Source organism: Lampris incognitus, chromosome 12, assembly GCF_029633865.1.
Source record: "Lampris incognitus isolate fLamInc1 chromosome 12, fLamInc1.hap2, whole genome shotgun sequence".
Lineage (NCBI taxonomy): Eukaryota > Metazoa > Chordata > Actinopteri > Lampriformes > Lampridae > Lampris > Lampris incognitus.
Genome location: NC_079222.1, coordinates 10,734,337 through 10,757,241, shown reverse-complemented (window position 1 = coordinate 10,757,241; position 22,905 = coordinate 10,734,337). Strand labels below are relative to the sequence as shown.

At 42.8% G+C, this 22,905-nt stretch overlaps 1 protein-coding gene across 1 annotated transcript in view; it reads right to left on the bottom strand.

Annotated features, from left to right (window-relative positions):
• cacna1bb (calcium channel, voltage-dependent, N type, alpha 1B subunit, b) overlaps positions 1 to 22,905 on the bottom strand; it is a 277,440-nt gene that overhangs the window by 39,095 nt on the left and 215,440 nt on the right. Inside the window, 3 exon segments of the mRNA XM_056290621.1 lie at positions 9,417 to 9,554; positions 13,861 to 14,021; positions 16,119 to 16,215. Coding sequence (XP_056146596.1) covers positions 9,417 to 9,554; positions 13,861 to 14,021; positions 16,119 to 16,215 — 396 coding nt within the window.

Here is a 22,905-nt window from a genome sequence, read left to right as displayed (position 1 = left end):
CCACATGCCTCCTCCGATACATTTGGAGTTGCCAGCCGCTTCTTTTCACCTGACAATGAGTTTCGCCAGGGGGATGTATCACAAAGGAGGATCACGCTATTCCCCCCCAGCTCCCCCTCCCCCCGAACAGGTTCCCCAACCGACCAGAGGAGGCGCCAGTGCAGCGACCAGGACACATACCCATATCCGGCTTCCCACCCACAGACATGGCCGATTGTGTCTGTGGGGACGGCCAACCAAGCCAGAGGTAACACAAGGATTCGAACAGGCGATCCCTGTGATGGTAGGCAATGAAATAGACTGCTACGCCACCCGGACAACCCGGGTATTCATATCTTATGTATAAATAATTTTCCTTACAAATGAGGACATAGACGAGACCTGCTCAGAAGATGCCTTGTTTTTGGTGCCTTCTAATCGGCTCGACTTATATGGCCCCCTTAGAGGCGAACACCCATCTTCACCTGGTGACCCCAGCCTGCATTCACCTACCACATATCCATTTGAGCGTCTTGTATTTCATTTTGACATCTTACTATTTGGATGACCGAGATGTATCTATAGACGTTCTCGTTTTAGTACATTCAGGAATCATTTCGACATCTCTATTTTAGCACATCAGCCCAGTAGAAATAGTGTCTTCCAACCAAACAGTCTACCACCCTGTAACTGCATGCCACGAGGATGATGGATCCATGGGTTGTGGAAAAAGACAGCTGTCTGCAAAACACATGAGTTAGCTGTCCAATATTTATAGCATCCCAGAGGTAAAGTATATCCACCAGCTACTTCAAAAGCATCTCCCAACACTCTCTACCATGACACAACTACACCATTATGTTTTCACCTCACAGTCATTCAGCATTATAACATGACAAAATAATGGAACCGTTGAGCAGGCTTCAAAGGAATTAACAGCATCAACTATCCCTTAAGCTTCAACTGAACTCCAATGAGGTGGTTGGTTAAGAGGTAAATCGATGTTAAACTCAATGTATACTATGGTATACTCTATCCGTATAATTAAACAAAACAGCTTTCATTTAGAGTTTCGTCCTTGCTTCTAATGGTCTAAGTTCCTTTTTGTTGGAGTGACGGTTGAATCCCCACTGATTCTTCATCCGAGTTTTCCATGTCCCTCCAGATGAACTCCAGATTCGTTAGGTCCTGCCATTCATCTATAAGAGTGATAAGGGAGTCCTTTCCCATCCCATTTGGAACATTAAAAATTCGTCCTTGTATCTTGAGTCAAGCGGCACACCCTATTCAGCTCAACATCATGCCATTTCCACAAGTGCTGCTCCATCTCACTTTGCTGGATCCCAGACATGTAATAATCAATATTTTACAAATGCCAGTGTCTCACAACTATCTTACAAATATCCTAACAGCCTGTCACAAAGACACATCCAAAACAGTCTCACATCTGTAACATTTCAAGGAGTTGATGTTGCTGCTTCAAAATTACGGCCACAAGACTCTTTCCTTGTACTAGACAATCTCGGTGGTAGTCCAGCAGATTTAGGACCAACTGTGATTTCTTGACGATTTGTGTTTGAGTTGCCAAGCAGGAATAAAGCTGTTGTTCCTTTCAAGTTCAACAGAACACAATTAAAAGTGGTCAATGGTGATTCTAATTATAAAGATGGAGATTTAACAAAGATTATTGAAACTTGTTTCCCTAATAAAGGTTAGTTAAACAGTAAATTCAGTGATTTATTTGCAGTGATTTTGTTCCTTTAAAAGGTCTGGTTTCATTATTACGACAGGGACATGGCTAAAACGAAGCCACCAAGGTTCACTGTCATTGATGAGAATTATATTCAACTTTTAATGTCATTTTAAGAATTTAGGTGTTTAATGTTTACTAGTGATTAAAAAGAAAAAAGACATTCACTTTTCAACGTAATTAACAATATACTGACATACTTGATAATGTAGCCCAACTTCTGTGTATTTTGGCACTAGTTTTAATAGTATAAAACAAAATGGAGGATTTTAACAGACGTTGCAGGGCTACACCTTATAGATCATGTTTTCCATCTTCGAATGAAATGAGCAGTTCATATTATTTGGAAACTGTGGTAAAAAATGATATTTTTGTTGATATTTCTATATGAACAGATAGATTACACAATTCAATATTGCATTTATTTACCAGGTAAGTCTTTTTTTAATGCTGCTGAACACTTGCTTTAGTTGTTAATGATTCGATCATTAGAAACACCGAGCACTTCCTTGAAGAATTTGTGAAGACTTAGTCATGAAAAACTTATTGGTTTGGTCGTATTACTGTACTTGTATTAATTTACAACGCGTTTCTCAAACCTCCTTAAATACTGGAAACAAAGAGTTGGAATAAACTAGCATCACAAATCAGACTAAGGTGACCAAGCAATGGAAGGAAGTCAGTTGAAATACAAGGTCTCCTCTGTATAGAATGCAAAAAAACAAAACTAAAAATTTTACAAAAGGTACACATTGATAGGGAAGGCTTTCTTTTTTTTGGAATGTTCCCTTGCATCCGACCAATTACCCAGCTCTTCCGAGCCGTCCTGGTCGCTGCTCCACCCCCTCTGCCGATCCGATCCGCGGAGGGTTGCAGACTACCACATGCCTCCTCCAATACATGTGGAGGCGCCAGCTGCTTCTTTTCCCCTGACAGTGAGGAGTTTCACCAGGGCAACGTAGCGTGTGGGCAGATCACAATATTCCCCCCAGTTCCTCCTCCCCCTTAATAGGAACCCTGACCAACCAGAGGAGGCGCTAGTGCAGCGACCAGGACACATACTCACATCCGGCTTCCCACCTGCAGACATGGCCAACTGTGTCTGTAGGGACGCCCAAGCAAGCCGGAACTAACACGGGGATTCGAACCGGGATCCCTATGTTGGTAGGCAACAGAATAGGCCGCTACACTACCTGGACACCCCACAAAAGACATGTTTGTGGATGGTGGCTCCTCTTGTAAAAATTGCCCTTTGCCTGTTGACTACACCACCTGAACTGATATACGGTGCATCCGGAAAGTATTCACACCCCTTCACTTTCCCCACATTTTATGTTACAGCCTTATTCCAAAATGGATTAAATTCATTTTTTTTCTCACCAATCTACACACAATACCCCATAATGACAAAGCAAAAGAGGTTTTGTAGAAATTTTTGCAAATTTATTAAAAATAAAAAACTGAAATATTGCATGTACATAAGTATTCACACCCTTTACGCAGTACTTGTTTGAGGCACCCTTCGCAGTGATTACAGCCTCAAGTCTTCTTGGGTATGAAGCTACAAGCTTGGCACACCTATATTTGGGGCATTTCTCCCATTCTTCTCTGCAGATCCTCTTGAGCTCTGTAAGGTTAGATGGGGAGCGTCACTGCCCAGCTATTTTCAGGTCTTTCCAAAGATGTTCAATGGGGTTCAAGTCTGGGCTCTAGCTGGGCCACTCAAGGACATTCACAGACTTGTCCCGAAGCCACTCCTTCGTTGTCTTGGCTGTGTGCTTAGGGTCGTTGTCGTGTTGAAAGGTAAACCTTCGCCCCAGTCTGAGGTCCTGACCGCTCTGGAGCAGGTTTTCATCAAGGATCTCTCTGTACTTTGCTCCATTCATCTTTCCCTCGATCCTGACTAGTCTCCCAGTTCCTGCCGCTGAAGAACATCCCCACAGCATGATGCTGCCACCACCATGCTTCACTGTAGGGATGGTATTAGCAAGGTGATGAGAGGTGCCTGGTTTCCTCCAGACGTGATGTTTGGCATTCAGGCCAAAGAGTTCAATCTTGGTTTCATTAGACAAGAGAATCTTGTTTCTCATGGTCTGAGAGTCCTTTAGGTGCTTTCTGCCAAACTCCAAGCAGGCTGTCATGTGCCTTTTACTGAGCAGAGGCTTCCATCTGGCCACTCTACCATAAAGGCCTGATTGGTGGAGTGCTGCAGAGATGGTTGTCCTTCTGGAAGGTTCTCCCATCTCCACAGAGGAACGCTGGAGCTCTGTCAGAGTGACCATCAGGTTCTTGGTCACCTCCCTGACCAAGGCCCTTCTCCCCCGATTGCTCAGTTTGGCTGGGCGGCCAGCTCTAGGAAGAGTCCTGGTGGATCCAAACTTCTTCCATTTATGAATGATGGAGACCACTGTGCTCTTCGGGACCTTCTAAGCTGTAGAATTTTTTTTGTACCCTTCCCCAGATCTGTGCCTCGATACAATCCTGTCTTGGAGGTCCACAGACAATTCCTTTGACTTCATGGCTTGGTTTCTGCTCTGATATGCACTGTCAACAGTGGGACCTTATATAGACAGGTGTGTGCCTTTCCAAATCATGTCCAATCAATTGAATTTACTACAGGTGAACTCCGATCAAGATGTAGAAACATTTCAAGGATGATCAGTGGAAACAGGATGAACCTGAGCTCAATTTTGAGTGTCATAGCAAAGGGTTTGAATACTTATGTACAAGCAATATTTCAGTTTTTTTATTTTTTAATAAATTTGCAAAAATTTCTACGAAACCTTTTTCACTTTGTCATTATGGAGTATTGTGTGTAGATTGTTGAGAAAAAAAAGGAATTTAATCCATTTTGGAATAAGGCTGTAACATAACAAAATGTGGGGAAAGTGAAGGGGTGTGAATACTTTCCGGATGCACTGTACCTGTGGAGGTATGGAGATGTTTAGGAGAGATGGCAGTGGGGTTTTTAACTAGATTGTTTAACACAATCTTGGAAAGTGAGAGGATGCCTGAGGAGTGGAGAAGAAGCATACTGGTACCGATTTTCAAGAACAAGGGCGATGTGCAGAACTGTAGCAACTACAGAGGTATAAAGTTGGTCAGCCACAGCATGAAGATATGGGAAAGATTAGTAGAAGCTAGGTTAAGAGGAGAGGTGACGATTAGCGAGCAGCAGTATGGTTTCATGCCACGAAAGAGCTCCACAGATGCGATGTTTGCTTTGAGAATGTTGATTGAGAAGTATAGAGAAGGCCAGAAGGAGTTACATTGTGTAGATTTAGAGAAAGCATACAACAGGGTGCCAGACGTGTGGTATTGTATGAGGAAGTCAGGAGTTGCAGAGAAGTATGTAGGAGTGGTGCAGGATATGTATGAAGGAAGAGTGACAATGGTGAGGTGTGCGGTTGGAATGACAGATGGGTTCAAGGTGGAGGTGGGATTACATCAAGGATCGGCTCTGGGCCCTTTCTTGTTTGCAATGGTGATGGACAGGTTGACGGACAAGATCAGGCAGGAGTCTCCATGGACGATGATGTTCGCAGATGACATTGTGATCTGTAGCGAGAGTAGGGTGCAGGTTGAGGAGAGCCTTGAGAGGTGGAGGTATGCACTGGAGAGAAGAGGAATGAAAGTCAGCAGGAGCAAGACGGAATACCTATGCGTGAATGAGAGGGAGGACAGTGGAATGGTCAGGATGCAAGGAGTGTAGGGGATGAAGCCATATGAGTTTAAATAAGTAACGGGGAGTGTAGGAGAGAGGTGAAGAAGAGAGTGCAGGTAGGGTGGAGAAGAGTGTCAGGCATGATCTGTGACAGAAAGGTACCAGCAAGAGTTAAAGGGAAGGTTCACAAGATGGTTGTGAGACTAGCTATGTTATATGGTTTGGAGAAAGTGGACTGATGAAAAGACAGGAGGTGGAGCTGGAGGTGGCAGAGTGGAAGATGCTAAGATTTTCATTGGGAATGATGAGGAAGGACAGGATTAGGAACGATTATGTTAAAGGTACAGCTCAGATTGGACAGTTTGGAGACAAAGCAAGAGAGGCAAGATTGAGATGGTTTGGACATGTGTGGAGGAGATGCTAGATATATTGGGAGAAGGATGCTGAATACGGAGCTGCCAGGGAAAAGGAAAAGAGGAAGGCCAAAGAGGTTTATGGATGTGGTGAGAGAGGACATGCAGGTGGCTGGTGTGACAGAAGAAGATGCAGAGGACAGGAAGAAATGGAAATGGATGATTGGCTGTGGTGACCCCTAAAGGGAGGATTTTCTTAATTCTTCAGCAAATTCATTGATAGATGCATGACTGCTCGCTTGACTAGCTACACTTGATCAGGTACTAGTTTGTCTGCTAGCTAAAATACTTCATGCCAAAGTAAATGACGAACTCATTCTAAACACGAAGCTATTTTGCAACCTTTAAATTACTGACACTAAAATGTTTGGTGTGTTTTTACTTTCAGTTTGACAGACCTATTGAATGTGCTCAGACTTGGGCAGTAGAGTAAATTTGTTCAGGCAATAAACCTTGAATCAGCCTTTTAAAAAGTACAAAAAATCCAGTGAGAAACTAGGTTTATTTGGCAAATTAAATTCTCATGCATCACTTAGAATTTGATGAAAGAGTAACATGGGGAAAACTCGGTGGTCTCCACAATAATAATCCTCTCTATTTTTACTATGTTCAGCACAAGTGCTTGAAATAAACTCGTCACTACAATAATATTTACAGTGCTTCTTTTGACTACACAACTGGATTAAGCTAACGTTCTTTACAACAAATACAAGCACTCTTTTTCCTATTTATGAAACCTGTACAAACGATCAGCTACACCAAAGAACTTGTTGGTGTCTTTTAAGATATTTTATTGCTTCGAAAAATAATTAAATAAAAAGTTAAATAAATAAATAAATAGACAAAATAATTTTTTGCTTCTACTTTCCCGCTTTGTCAACTTCCCATACATGGTGTTAGATTTCACAGTAACTTATTCTCCAGTCTGTCTTGACCATATTGTCTCTACTCCAGATCACTATGAGAACCCACAAGCTTATGTAACATCACTCTTACGCGCTTTTCTTGTGGATCGTTTTCAGAGGATATTGTGGCCACTTTGCATCTCATACCTTCTCTGTAAGGCTTATTGTTGGTTTACAGGGACAGGAATCATTTATTTGTCATTTATTGTCAAACGAAATATCGTTTGACAATGTTCCCGATATGTTCCCGATATTGTTCTCTGGCTGTAGCACAACCAATGATGAGACACAGAAAATTGTTTTCTAGATCTTGCTGACTTGTGAATTTGCACAAATGAATTGGATATTTTGATCAGCAACTCCAACCTGGTATGGGGGTGGCATTGGGGCCTGCTGTATTTTCTCTGTTTGTTGTTTTTCTCTTTGCATTAAAAACATTGCTTCGTTGTACTGTGTATTGGCCTCAGGGGATGGCACTGCATCAAGTAATGGGAGGTCCCCTGGCTGAAGTGTTGGTTGAGTCGATAACGCCGAAGAGTGTTGTCCTCTCAAATGCTATCAACAGGGTTTTCAAACTGAATGACAGGTCCACTCATGCAATTGAGGAATCAAGTGTTAGCTTTAAATTATACTTAACCCATACTTCCTTGCCTGTTGCTCTGATGTACAATGATTGTCCCTTAGTTGTCACAACCATCAAGCAGGACTACCATAGCCTTTGGGCCTTCCTTGTTTTTGATAATTAAAGCTGATATGCCACTGAGTGTATACCAATAATTGCTGGTATCTAAAGTTTCTAAATGCTATATCTGGCTGCGTGGCACATCCCATCAAGCTGTGTTTCATGCTTGCTGTTGGATGACAACTTTGCAGAAATGCTTGTAGGATGACTTGGGTTCCAGTGGTGATGTTCACTTTTAATGTGAGATAACACAGGAGGTTACATCACGTAAATCCCGCACTCACTCGTTCAGTTTAACCAGTATTGTTTCTATTTATTCTGAGGTTCATAATGACAGAATGGCATATTTTCTTCATCTGCTCTGTATAACATAGCATCTTTATATATACATGTATATGTCTGTCTTAACCAATATATCATCAAATTTCAGGTGTTTGCCATCTCACTGAGTACAGTTCATCTTTACTCTGACAGTTATGATTTATAAGACCAATCTCATGTGAATTACAAGACAATTTTATGGTATTTCTTCATATTATTTCAGAAACTAATTTAATGCTAATTTCCTATCCTCATGTGCCAGGTCAGAAGGAGAGGACACTTTTATTTAATCAGTAATTCAAAAGCTACTTAGCGCTTTTATTGAACACATGCTACATCATGTCCACCTGAATTATTAAGCCATATATGTACAATATAAGGATCATCCTGGGAGAGAGAACTAGAGGGAGAAAGTTAAGGGGTGATTAATTTAAGAGGGTGTGAAGAGAGCATTTCAGGCACTTCTGAAGTGTAATAATTCAGGTCTAATGGTAAGGATCATCACAAGGACTACTTCCTCCTCTGAACATTAGTTCAGCACTTAACAACCAGCACCCCTCACCTCTGTTGCATTGTTTCTGTTTTTTCATGGGGTTGACATTTTGTTTTTTAAAATGGGTACATAACGACTTATATTTCCTTTCAAGGACTCAGTGATAGTTAATCAACCAATAGCAGGGCGACGTGAATGGCTAGCTTACTGGCCACGTGCTACATTCGCATTAGCATTGTTAGTGCAGGTACCTCGGTGGTACATCTAGTGTCTTGTCATACATAAACAAAGCAACAATAATCATTACCACATAAACAGTCTAAATTCTTGAGACATATTAAGATACTTAAGTAGACTGAAGGTAAGTCAGAACTATTCTAATCATTATGATGGTTTCTAGTAACTATAGCAAGGTCAACTTAGCTTATATTCACATAAACTTTCAAGAAAAAGATTAAATTCATTGAAAAGTATAAGTAAATGATTCAATGAGAACTGATGGCTTTGGCATATGTGCAATAGAATAACATAGCAATATCAACACGTACCTCTATACTGAATTTCAGTAAAATTTAAATATCCACATGCTTTTCATGACATCGGGGTTACAGAAAAACATGAGGGTGGTTAGAAACATTCTGTTACATTCGACAAAAGCTCTCACTTGGGAAAATATATACATTAAAAATTAAATTTCCTTAATGCATAATGTAACTAAATAATCATTTGAAATTTGTCTATATAATGACGTCTCCCTCAGAATTTAGCATGCTGCTAACTGACATAACTGATGTTTATTTAGAGAGCACCAAGTTATCAAGCACATCCTTCCACTTTGCCAAACTAGCATGAGCTTGGCACTGTATTATAAAGCAGGTATTGAAAGTACGAATATACGTAACTTCATTTACACCTGAGGCATTCCCCCCCCCCCAAAAAAAAAAAGCCCAAAATTATTCAGCAGTGATGCAGGTGTTAAAAAATAATTTCATGCTGCACCCTCTGCATAGCTTGGGATTATGTTTCTAACATCTATAGTTGCAATATTATGTTTGTTATTGCTAAACATGATGTGGCTAATAATGAGCTAGGCATGCATGATCTCTCTCGATCTGACTGTCTGTAATGGGTATGTGGCTGTCAGTGTTGCTGTATGGGGTTAGCAGGTAACTGTGTGGGTCTTCTCGGCTGAGTGAGGACCTGACTTACATTGGCCAGCCCTCTCCAGTTGAGACGGTGAAAAGTGTGAGGAAGGCCCACAGAATGTTGTCGTAGTGAAACTCGTACTTCTTCCACTCCCTGGGCTGAGCTGCCACATCCTCCCTGTTATAGTCCAGGAACTGTCCCCTGTGTGAACGGAGGGCAGCCAGAGACAGAGAAAGACGTGAGATGAGATGCACGGTTCAAGACACAGCAAGAGAAGTGAGGAGATACATTCAAAAGAAGAGTTGTAAAGGTGTATGTGATGTGAAAACACAAGAAAAAGAAGTGAGAGACCCTGGCTGTCCGAGGTGCAGCCATAGTCCAGCCTCGGTGGGACACATGTTCTGGGCATGCCCCTCCCTCAACAGTTATTGGGGACAGATATTTAAATGTATTCTCACATATCTGTAAACAGACCATAAACCCTGATTTTCACACAGCCATCTTTGGCATACCACCCCCTAACTGTAAGGTCACAACTTTGCAGGCCCCATTATTAGCACGCAGACTTATCCTATTTAACTGGAAGTCGAATAAAGCGCCATCATTTTTGCAGTGGTTGAGGGAGGTGCTGTCCTTTCTACCTTTAGAAAAGCTCCGATATAAAATATGTAAAACCCGCAAAAACTTTACTTTGACCTGAAGTCCTTTCATAGACTTTATTGAAGGTTTTCCCTTTTATTGAATGTACTTTTTATTTACCTGGTTCTAACGACAATACTTATAGATATATGTGTACAACTTTATATCGTCTTCAAAAATATGGTTATTATGTGGAATTGGAATAAGAAATCCCTGCATAGTCCTTTTTTCTCCTTTCTTTTTTGAGCCTTGGGGGGGAGGGGGGATTCCTACATGTTTCTTTTTATTGTTGTTGGTGTGCTTTGTATACCTGTTCCAAAAAAACTTGAAAATTGGAAAATAAAGTTTAAAAAAAAAGAAAAGAAAAGAAAAGAAGTGAGAACAGAACAAGGAGTTGGAGTTAAAGACAGAATAAACCCATTTAAAAGTTATATCTACCTGGACACAGGTGCATCCCAGGTACATATAAACGTAAAAAAAATTTTTTTTTTTAAAAAAGGTAAAAAAAAAAGTGATTCTTGTTTTAATATTGACTGCCATGTGACAACAACATAACGATTTAAGTATAAATGTTATCTTTGACAAGAGCGATACCATCCATCCATTCATTATCCGAACCGCTTATCCTGCTCTCAGGGTCGCGGGGATGCCGGAGCCTATTCCAGCAGTCACTGGGCGGCAGGCGGGGAGACACCCTGGACAGGCCGCCAGGCCATCACACAGGGCCCACTCACACACACGCACACACACACACGCACACACACACACACACGCACCTGGGGGCAATTTAGTAGTGCCGAATGACCTGACCACATGTCTTTGGACACTGACATGTCTAAATACATGCATTTAATCATTTAATCAAAATATTTTTTTAGCAAAAAAAATCATATTGAAACAGATATTTAAAGATAAAAGTTTAAAGATAAAAAGCAAGAAAAAGGAAAAAAAAACATCTGTGGATAATACTGAAAGGAAGTGAGACTCAAAAAGGGTCTACAATGGTTTCTCTATTTATTTGATATGATGATGGCTTTACAAGCCCTGTTTGATCCTTCAAAAATCTGAGAAGCCCAGGATACCATGCAATTTGACTAAGGGAGCGTAATGGGACAGGATGTTGCATGTGGAAATCCCTTGATCACAGTTTCCTTTGTTATTTGCCTTTTGAATCCACGGAATATGTTAATGTGCACAAATTAGCCAATGCCCTCCTTTAAAAAATGGCAGCATGCGGTCATATATTTGCCCATAGTCCTATAAATGCTTGGGTTACACGCCATAATTCTGAGCGTGACACGAGCCCCAGATATTGGCTAGGACAGATGGTTAAGTATTGAGCATTCAAATCATCTCCATCACCCTACATAGCACGCAGTATAAATATATTTGGCAATGGAGATGTACAAGCAAAATTTTAATATAAGCAGGCGAGCAATTTTTACAAGGGTAAAACTTCATGATAGATTGGTTGCAGTGCATTAACCTCTTTATTAGATTTTAGGGGAAGGAAACTCGATTCAATTTAGCCTAGTTTACTTTATTATCCCTGCCAGGCAGATACCCTGGAGGGGATTGTGTGTGTGTGTGTGTGTGCGTGCGTGCGTGTCCTTGGGTAATCTCACTAACTACTTTTTCCTGCCCGATCTAAGTCAATGGTGCACATGCGTGACTCAAGTCTACAAGTGATTCGAATTGGGCAACAACATAATCAAAAGTTATTAAAAGAATTTTGATAATCAACAGAAATGTGTCAGTTATAAAGGAGTTGGCACGGTGGCGCAGTGGTTAGCGTGGTCGCCACACAGCAAGAAGGTCCTGGGTTTGAACCCCGGGGTTGTCCAACCTTGGGGGGGGGTCGTCTCGGGTCGTCCTCTGTGTGGAGTTTGCATGTTCTACCCGTGTCTGTGTGGGTTTCCTCCGGGTGCTCTGGTTTCCTCCCAGAAGTCCAAAGACATGTAGGTCAGGTGAATCGGCCGTATTAAATTGTCCCTAGGTGTGAATGTGTGTGTGTTGACCCTGTAATGGCCTGGTGGCCTGTCCAGGGTGTCTCCCCACCTGCTGCCCAATAACTGCTGGTATAGGCTCCAGCATCCCTGTGACCCTGAGAGCAGGATAAGCGGTTTGGATAATGGATGGATGGAAGTTATAAAGGAACAACTTCCACTAGGGTGCAGTCAAAACAGGAAGTGTTGCATATTCTAGTCGCTGCCCGATCTGAATCAACTGTATATGTGAGTTGCGCATGTGCGTCCTTAATGGTTTACCCAGCTTTATTATATATATTTTTTGCTTTCATTTTTTTTACTACTTTATTAATCCCCGTAGGGAAATTCTTTCTCTGCATTTAACCCATCCTAGCTGTGTAGGTAGCAGCAGTGGGCAGCCGCTATGCAGCGCCCGGGGTCCAACTCCAGTTCCTCTTGCCATGCCTCGGTCAGGGGCACAGACAGGAGTATTAACCCTAACATGCATGTCTTTTTGATGGTGGAGGAAACCGGTGCACCAGAAGAAAACCTACTGCAGACATGGGGAGAACATGCAAACTCCACACAGAGGACAACCTGAGATGACCCCCAAGCCCAGGACTTTCTTGCTGTGAGGCGACAACAATAACCACTGAGCCAACCTGCTACCCATATTATGAAAATAAAGAAAGGGTTAGGGTTAGACCAAAATGGTTGCATAGCAAACCTTTTCTTTTTGGAAAGTGTAAGTTCATATTAGACTTGGTCCCATTCATGCAAGGGTCCACCTAGGAGGCTGCACATCCACAGACTGACAAGCAAAATGTTTTTATTAGGTAGCTTTTAGCTTGAGCACTGCATATTAGAGAGTTTTTGCCTCATATTTCCCATTCAATCGACTTGGGCGCTGTACAAGTCTTATAATAGCAGGAAAAACACTGGTTTTTCTGTCCGTGTGTGCATACTCCTGTCCGCTGCTAATCTCGCATACTACTGGACCTGTCAGCCTAATAGTGTTTGTGCACAGTTATGACTGTATGATCAAGGATTTTTTGTGGCTGTGGTGAGTCAAAGCCTTTGAAAAACCCATTTCATACCGCAATTCAGCGCTAACTCCTCAGCTGGCTTGTTGCCAAGTTCAAGCACCGGAGAAGGAGCGATACGGCCGGCAGGGATCTGAACTCTACTGAGTGCACTCTTCTAGGTTCGGTTAAGTTGACTTAAGATGCACACTGACAGAACACGTAATACTGTAAAATCGTAGTAAAAGGTGATACAAAAACACAAGACAAAAATGAGGTAACAATATAAAGGAAGCAGTTATAATAATGTCTAACTTCAAAACAAACAAAAGAAGCAAAAAACTTATATTTTATAGTTTATATAATGTTGTGTGATGCTATGCGTGAAAACGATGTGTGTAAAGGTGCACTGTATACAGTCTGAGCACTTAATGAAGATATCACTAACACACAATGTTACAATATTACAGGGGCATGACAACAAAGAGAGACGGGCTCTTTGTGATAAGAATTATATATAAGGTGATATGGAACTCTGTCTTTTGCAGTTTTGTTTCCTGAGTTTTGATGTGGTCATAATGCAACAGAATAATAAAAACAGGTGTAATTGTCAAATTGTTTCTGGTTTTTTTTTTTTTGGATTCCCCCCCTTCCCCCCCCAAATTATACATGGCCAATTACCCCACTCTTTGAGCCATCCCGGTCGCTGCTCCACCCCCTCTGCCAATCCGGGGAGGGCTGCGGACTACCACATGCCTCCTCCGATACATGTGGAGTTGGGAAGTTGGGGAACATCAGTTCTATCTGTTTTCATATGAAACTGTAACTGCAAAGCATTGTATCGCTGAAACAGAAGTGTGTCGTGTTCTGCTCGTGTACCTGCAGTCCTTCTCAAGTTCCTTGGACTCATCTGTGCAGTAGAAAAACTTGCCCTTAAAGAGCTGCACAGCAATCACGGCAAAGATGAACATGAAGAGGATGTAGACGATGAGGATGTTGAGGACGTTCTTCAGAGAATTCACGACACAGTCAAACACAGCCTGAAAATATTAATGGGAACACACACACACACACACACACACACACACACACACACACACACACACACATCAAAAAATGTACAAAAATGAAAATAAATCCGAATCTCAGGATCAAGTTTGTTGGCCATGTAGGTTTGCACCTACATGGAATTTGACTCCGGTTTTGTGGCTCTCTCAGTGTACTTAACATAGCATAACAACACTACAACACAACAATCTTCAGATATATACACAAGGATTGACTATATACGGGTGAAATAAGAGGTGATATGGTGCAATGGTGGAGAGAATATACCGGAGATGCTGAAATAGTTGTTAGCAGGTTACTTACACACACACATGCTTGACGTAGATACACACAATACACACACTACTCCAGATACACACTAAAAAGTATGTGCTATACACACATTTGCTTGCTCCCTCTCTCTCTCTCTTCCATATAGCAGTACTGTTTACCAGCTTTAGCTGTGATCACTCTCTGAGATGAAGTGCTTTGTTTATCAATCACGGCATGTGTGCAGTCTAACCCAATGAATATGCTGCAGCATGAATGATCACCATCAAGGCTTTTGTCTCCGTGTTGAAAAGACAGCGTATTTCTCCCCTTTCTTGCCAGCCCGTCTGTCAAGCCACTTTGTCCAAGTATCTAAGGGAGTCGTCACCTTATCTGCCAACTCTGATTAATCTCAATCATCTCACTTCTATTACCGCAATAAGATTATTTATCTTTTGCCAGATCCATTACTTTTGTCTGATCAGCTGCCTTCTCTGCACATAAATCGGCTTGGCCTAGTCTAGGGCGGGCTTGAAGACTGCATAGGACCAAGCTGCTCGTGTTCTCCAGTGGCTTTGATGAAAATTGCATTTGCTTTTTTCTTATTCACTGTTTAAAACCAAGTTAGCTGACACTGACAGGCACTTGAATTAAGATGGAAAGGAATGATATCAGGGATAATAACAGACCTTAAGGCAAATGTCCACTGCAAGCGTTTTTAATGTGATGTATGTCTGTCTGAGCCGCAACATACAGCAGTTTTATCCAGTGTGAATTTGTGCACCAGGCATAGTTGACACACAGGAGATGTGCAGCTTTTTGACAGTAAGCTCTCGTCCACCAAAAGTCTTATTTTCCTGCACCCATGCGTATCAGTGAAGCGTTGAAATATACTTGTGAATGTTATCTATCGCATTATTCACTACAACGACATACTTTTTTTTGGGGGGGGGGGGGGGTTCCCCTCTTTTCTCCCCAATTGTATCCGGCCAATTACCCCACTCTTCTGAGCCATCCCGGTCGCTGCTCCACCCCCTCTACCAATCCAGGGAAGGCCGCAGACTATAACATGCCGCCGCCGATACATGTGGAATCAGCCGCTCCTTTTCACCTGACAGTGAGGAATAGCGTGTGGGAGGATCACACTATTCCCCCCAGTCCCCCCCCCCCGAACAGGTGCCCCGACCGACCAGAGGAGGCGCTAGTGCAGCGACCAAGGACACAACCCACATCCGGCTTCCCACCCGGAGACACGGCTAATTGTGTCTTTAGGGACGCCCGACCAAGCCGGAGGTAACGCAGGGATTCGAACAGGCAATCCCTGTGTTGGTAGGCAACGGAATAGACCACCAAGCTAACAATGACATATTAATACACCGAACAAATGACTTCTGTCCCAGGGGACAAATTTCTCTCTGGCCTGCTTTGTTTTCTGTCTCGTTAGCCCCATCTATCCATATATGAAAGAAATTCATGTAGCACTGTTTATTCATTAACACAAAACCCTCTTGGATCGCTGCTCGATCTACGTACAAAAATAATTTAAAAAAAACCAAAAACAACCTTGCTGCTGTTCTGTTAGTCAAACGCTGGAGCTGGACATTGCACAGCTAAACATAATGGACACGCGATACAGCCAGGAAACAGTCACCTCCATTCTGCTCACTGATAGGATTAATGTTTCATTAATAAAGTTCCTTCAAGAGTGCAAAAGTCACTGGGTTTTAGGGATATCAGCATTAACTAAATAGGGACATATAGAGGGGGTGTTGTTAATCTGTTTAAACTGACAAAGCAGGTGAATGATGGCAATACTCTACTTTGAGCTTTGGTAGACGTTTGATGGTCTTCAGGGGCCGGAGGACTCTGAGAACCCTGAGGGACTTGATTGTGTTGATGTCCTTGCCTTTGGTCCCTCTGTGCAAATTGAAAAGACAAGTTAGCTGCGGCAGGAGATTCATAGCGCAGGTTTGATAACCTCTACGTGTGTGAGAGGCATCTGAAATACACAGGCATGTACGCTCATGCAAGTGCACTCACTTCCAAACACTGTCTCACAGACATGCACAAAAGCACACACACACACACACAAATATGAGCAAAGATAAATTCCTAATTAGTAACCCCCCCCATCCCTTCCCACAACAACAAGGGCTTATTTGACCATGTTAAATTTATACACTAAGATTGATACTGTTAGTAAGCCATGCAAGAGGAGGATGGGTTATTCTACAGGAACATGCCTACATTATCGGCCCCTCTTAGTGTATAATCTCCACAGAAACCACCAACAAACTAGAAATACAATGGAAAATAAAAATCAAATAAAACTTGTACTTCTGTGGAATAACATGAAATACTATTATATGTACCGTAGGAAAAATGCAAAGAAGCAGCCCCTTGACCAGGCAGCAACTTCTTTGCAGGAACCACTGCTGTCAGTCATAGTGGGTTACTGTTTTTTGTCAATATGTCATACAGTCAGTTACAGAACCTGGCCATATGACTGGGCAGTCATTCATATGAGCGGCCACACCGGCAATGGACAGTAGAAGAACATTTATTGACCAGCGGCGCAGTCGCACACTGTGGCCGTTTATTCATTCTCGATAAAGCGTTCCCGTTTTTATGCCAGATTCAGCCATATGGCCTTGAAAGAGAGACTGTTACAATCAGCGAGAGACAACACAGAGGGAGAGAAAAGAGTGTGTGTGTCCATGTGTGGGCGAATGATGATGTGTGTACAGTCACAACTCCAAGTCTAAGTGTGTTCTCCTATTAAGGGTGCAGACAAAGTCTAGCAGTTCTCAATGTACTAGAAAAACAGCGCGCAACCACTTCCAATGCAATAAAGCACAGCACAATTGACAAGTTAACAGGAGTTTACTTGCTAACCTTGAGTCATTATTTCATTTTCTATCAACCTTTTGAATTTCTCTCACTTTACAATTAGTCATAGTTATATTATTTCATAATTTTCAATTTTGGCTCAACGGTTTGGACTTGTGCCTTTGACGGCTGTCAAAGCACCACCGGACAACTGGGTCAGTCGGGCTGGGCTCGCACCGCGGCTTGGGGAGCAATCGCCCCGTCGCCTGACTCTCTCCGCCACCAGAAAGCTGCGGCCTGTCCCGTGAGCACATCCGCGTAGCGGAAGTCGGGGAGTCTTCGTGGGGTGGTGCTTGATGCAGGGCCAGAAGGCGGGTCGGTGGAGGGGTGTGGGTACGGCGGTGTGCATCAGCGACTCTGGACACGCGCTGGGTCCATCTCGCAGATCTCCCCCCGCTACTCCTGCCTCACAGCTGCCCCCCCACCCCCACGGCCACTTTTTAGCAATTTTCAAAATTATGCAGTGGGTGGAGTTAGGCTCAGACCTGGGGGATTAGTGACAATTTAAATACGACTGTACAGCACATCCACAATTTACGCAACAATTTTCAAATAGTAAACACAGAGACACTAATTGACAGTGTGAGTAAGTGTGAATGTGTGGTTATGTGTACGCACACATAATCAGAGGTGATTTAGTGGTCACAGCATTTCGGCAGCATTTTTAGGCCTGCGGCTCTTCGGTGAAAAACATCTGTTCAGTCTCCCTCCATCTCAATACTTTGCTTTCCATTTCTCCATCCACACACGGGCCTAGAACAGGCAGGCTGCTATGCATACATCCATGTGAATGCAACTTAGGCCTCTAAATTGACTTTGAAATGAAGCCCGGGTAGCCGTGGGGGATACATTGGAGTGAGGGTCTCAAGAGAACCCACAACTGCAGTTGTGACTGTTTACACAACAAGATTGGCTGAACTATTTAGAGTATCTATGTATAGATATACTTATAGAGTAAGTATTTAGAGTATTCGGGCGGCACGGTGGCACAGTGGTTAGCGCTGTCGCCTCACAGCAAGAAGGTCGTGGGTTCAAACCCCAGGTTGTCCTCTGTGTGGAGTTTGCATGTTCTCCCCAGGCCGCGGTGGGTTCTCTCCGGGTGCTCCGATTTCCCCCACCATCAAAAAATACGTGCATGTTAGGGTTAATACTCCAGTCTGTGCCCCTGACTGAGGCGTGGCAAGACGAACTGGAGTTGGTCCCCGGGTGCTGCACGGTGGCTGCCCACCGCTCCTAGTTACACAGCTAGGATGGGTTAAATGCAGAGAGGAATTTCCCCATGGGGATCAATAAAGTATCTCAAAATAAAAAGTAAAATAAAAAAAATAAAAATAATAATCACACACCAAGGAGACATTTTTACTATCTTATATTACTCCGAATCATGACTTAAGATGAATGTGAAGGCAAAGTTGACGTCACTGGGAATTTAGCCATGTTCACTGCTCTCAGGTAACAAAGATTAATGAACCCCTGAGGCCCTGAGCCTCTGTAGTACTCATATTGTATAGCTGATAGGAGAAATACAGAAGAGAAGCATAGTTCCATACAAATGAGGCATAGTGTCTTTCCCTTTTCAATGGGAATTCTAGGTTGAACAAACTGGCATGCAGCTCTCATGCTCTGATGATTTAGTTACCCTGGCATGCAATCTAGTAAGTCAACTACTGTCCTCACCACTCGAGGACCTTGAAATGGTTAGATGGTGAGAACAATCTCCCAATAGCTTTCAGAAGAGTAGTAATGCAGTAAGTGCATATATGTCTGCACCGGCATGTGTGTGTGTGTGTGTGTTAGTGGTTGTGCGTGTCGGTGTGTGTCTACGTAACGGTCACATCACTGCAGAGCAGATCAACTCCGATTGTGTCATGTGCACAGCAGTCAGGCATGTGAGGTTATACCCGGTCATCAAAACGGCGGTCTTCTCAGCTGCCCATTCTAAGAGCGCCGAGCGTTTCCTGTTTACAGATGGGAGAGCTGACATCCAGTCAGTTGTGTGATTCACAGCAGAGCAGAAGCTTTCTGCCGTCTGTTGTTTACTTCCACTGCGAGAGAGTAGGCATGAGTCTCCTTCAGTAGAGTGCCTTTGCATTTTAGCATCTTAAGTATTTCAATCCGATGGGTTTAGGTATTACATGGATTACCATTACACAGGTACATCTTAAACGATGCGGGCAAAGTGTATCTTGATAAACGTGGGGTTTTAGGAAGAGGAAATAGTTCAAGAATAAATTTTTTTGGGGGGATTCCCCCCCCCCTGTCTCCCCAATTGTACTTGGCCAATTACCCGACTCTTCTGAGCCGCCTCGGTGCTGCTCCACTCCCCTCTGCCGATCCGGGGAGGGCTGCAGACTACCACATGCTTCCTCTGATACATGTGGAGTCGCCAGCCGCTTCTTTTCACCTGACAGAGAGGAGTTTCACCAGGGGAACGTAGCGCGTGGGAGGATCACGCCCCCCAACAGGCACCCCCGACGGACCAGAGGAGGCGCTGATGCAGCAACCAGGATACATACCCATATCCGGCTTCCCACCCGCAGACACGGCCAATTGTGTCTGTAGGGACGCCCGACCAAGCCGGAGGTAACATGGGGGTTCGAACCGGCGATCCTCATGTGGGTAGGCAACGGAATTGACGGTTATGCTACCCGGACACCTCAAAAATACATTTCAAGTATTTGGATGGTTTCGGTCTTAAATACACCAAGTGTACCAATATAATGGCCCCTTTTCCATGAAACAGGATCGAGGTGAAAGCTACGAATTCCTTTGATTTTTTTCTTTCGTGACATTCACTTCAAACATAAATTGGAGATGCAGATGTTCTAGAGAGGCACCAAACTACGATGAGTTTTGATAAATCTGACCACTTCGATCGACATCAGATGCTGATGAGGAGTACACTGTCTTCTGAAAGCTATGAGGTGGAGTTCCCTGTATCATCTCATTGGGACGGGGGTCAACACTTCACTCAGAAAAACAGGGAAAGGGAGAAGGGAATCACAACTATCCTGAGCAGCTCAGGATAGAGGGCGTTAAAATTTTACGGCAAGGGTTGATAAAATGAACATTTTTACTCTGACATTTGGGGGAAAAAAAGAAGAATGGATCAGTCACAAAAGGTAGATAGGGATAGTTCCCACCTGGCCACGCTTTGTTGCGATCTGATGACAAGAAGCAATGATAAGCACCCAACCAGATTGGTGCACGTGCACACACAGACACACACACACACGCACGCACACACATCGTACCAAGCACGTACGCCACAAAAATAGAGCAAATACAAAAGAACAGAGGAAATCATGGGTGCTTTAAAGACAAATAAAACAAGCAATATAAAGAAAGACAGAGCAAAGTAAACATTAAGCATTTAGCAGATAAGAATATAACACATACATGGAGATCCAACGCACGAGGCAATAACATCTAAGCACATCGTAACACAGAGGAAAAACAGCCAGTGTGCCATGTGGAAAATGCAAGCACCTTGAGGAGCCTGGATTTCAAGATTAAATGAAGTTTGGGTGTATTTTGAATGTGTGAATAAGTGCAAGATGAAAAGTCTACTTTGGATGCATGAATGGGGCTTCTGACAAAAAAAAATCCATTCTCTTGCAGGAGAGTTGTGTTCCATGAGGGCATCGAGGCTGAGAAGACACAACGTTTGACAAAGACTGACAGATTTCGGAGTACAACCTATGACAGGCTCGTCTGCCACAAATGTGAGTAGATGAGAGGAAGACTGACAGATGGACAGACTGCTGGGGAGTGCAGGAGAGAGAGAGAGAGAGAGAGACAGAGAGAGAGACAGAGAGAGAGAGAGAGAGAGAGAGAGAGAGAGAGAGAGAGAGAGAGAGAGAGAGAGAGAGAGAGAGCGAGAGAGAGAGAGGGCGGGTAGACATGTATCCATCAGATAACCCCTCTATTAGAGGAGGATAGTCTGACTCATCCATATCAGGAAAGTGGAACACAGCATACTGTTCTGAGACACAGAGAGGATGAACATGGATGAGTTGTGCATAAGAATGTCCAACAAATTACTGTCCTTTATTCTAAAAATGGTAGTCCCTGTTCGTCTCTTATGACTCTTTAGCATGTCAGGTTTCACGTTAACATTTTCAAGGGTAATGAGCAGGAAAAAGTAACCGTTAACATTATTTTTGGTTTGGTCAACTGTGCAGCCCTGCTACGCATACGTCTATATTACTGCTACTCATACACAGTGGACATCAGTAGAATAGCAAATGTTGCCCTTATGCAACCAAAACACAGATGTAGCACGACAGACTTATGCAACAGACGAAATGTCAATATAAATATTTGACGGTGACAAAGGTTGCAATGGTAAGTAAATCAAATAATGTCAACAACAAATGCATCTGTGAGAGGAAGGCTGCAGACACAGACGGTGCCAGCGTAGAAGGATGCGAGACAGAGACAGGAAAACAGACAAAAGAAACAGAAGGACAGACTGGTAAAGCAAGCCAATGGAAAGAGAGACAAAGAGAGCAGGCATTACCCCATGAGGCTCCTGAAAACAATCCAAGCCACAAAAAAGAAGGATGGAAGAAGGGAATAAAGGAGAGAAGAGGAAGACAGAGTCAGCAACAAATGAGATCACACAAAAAAAAAAAACGATCAGTCAACAGTTGGCCTAGAGACAGTGGAAATCTGAGCAACAGAAAAAAAGAGAAAACACAATGAAGCAGTATTACACTGACGACATACATCTTCTGAACCGGAAATATTTATATTTACGGAGGCCAGCTAATTCTGCACAATGACGCTGACTGCGACATAACTGACAAGAGCTGATTGAAAGAGACTAGGGGTCGGTTTGATGGGCTGATGGGGGATGCCACCCCTTCACATTAAAAAACCCACCCTGTGTAAAACTGCCATGCACCTTTCCCATCCCTCTGGGTTAATGGTGCAATGTGATACATCTTAATCAAGGAACATTTAGTATATATAAGGAAATCTTATTATAGATATTTAACGGATATCGATTATCAATTCATTGTGTGTTACCAAAACACAAAACTGGATTGGAACCTGTCATCACTACCAAAATGATTGACAGATTTCTTGATACAAGGGCTAACATGAAACAACAATGAAATCTAAGTTTCTAATGTTTTCTGATGCTGTAAAAGGGCTGGTAATGTTTGTAAAGATTTGAGTAAAACAGGCCCATATTTTCAATTACAGTCGGTTGAAAAGACACAAAATGCTTATTTTCAACCTACAACTTCTCTTCAAATATGTAAATATACCGCAATTCTATATGGATGAATAAATCACAGATTCGGCCTATACACACCTATACACTGTATATATAAACTCTCATCCACAAACAGCAATAGAGGCCAAGAGGCTGTTTATAGTATCTATCCTTGAAATTCATTAAACACTGTACACATTGCCTTTTAACTATTTCACTGTGTCAAATAAACATTCTCTGCAAGAATGCAATGCACCAAGTGATTTTAATTGACTGAACTGAATTGTTTTTATTTCCCAAGTTGCACTAAATTACTTCAAATTACCACTCAGCCCTAAATTGCGCTAAGGCAATGGGAAGTACAGTGACAGTTGTGCATCTCCATTTTATAAACTGCAGCAGAGGCATTATAATGTAAAGCCAGTGTGACAGCACAGACACCTGTTCCAATTTAACTCAATAACCACTTAAGTCATCTGTCGGGTGTTTGA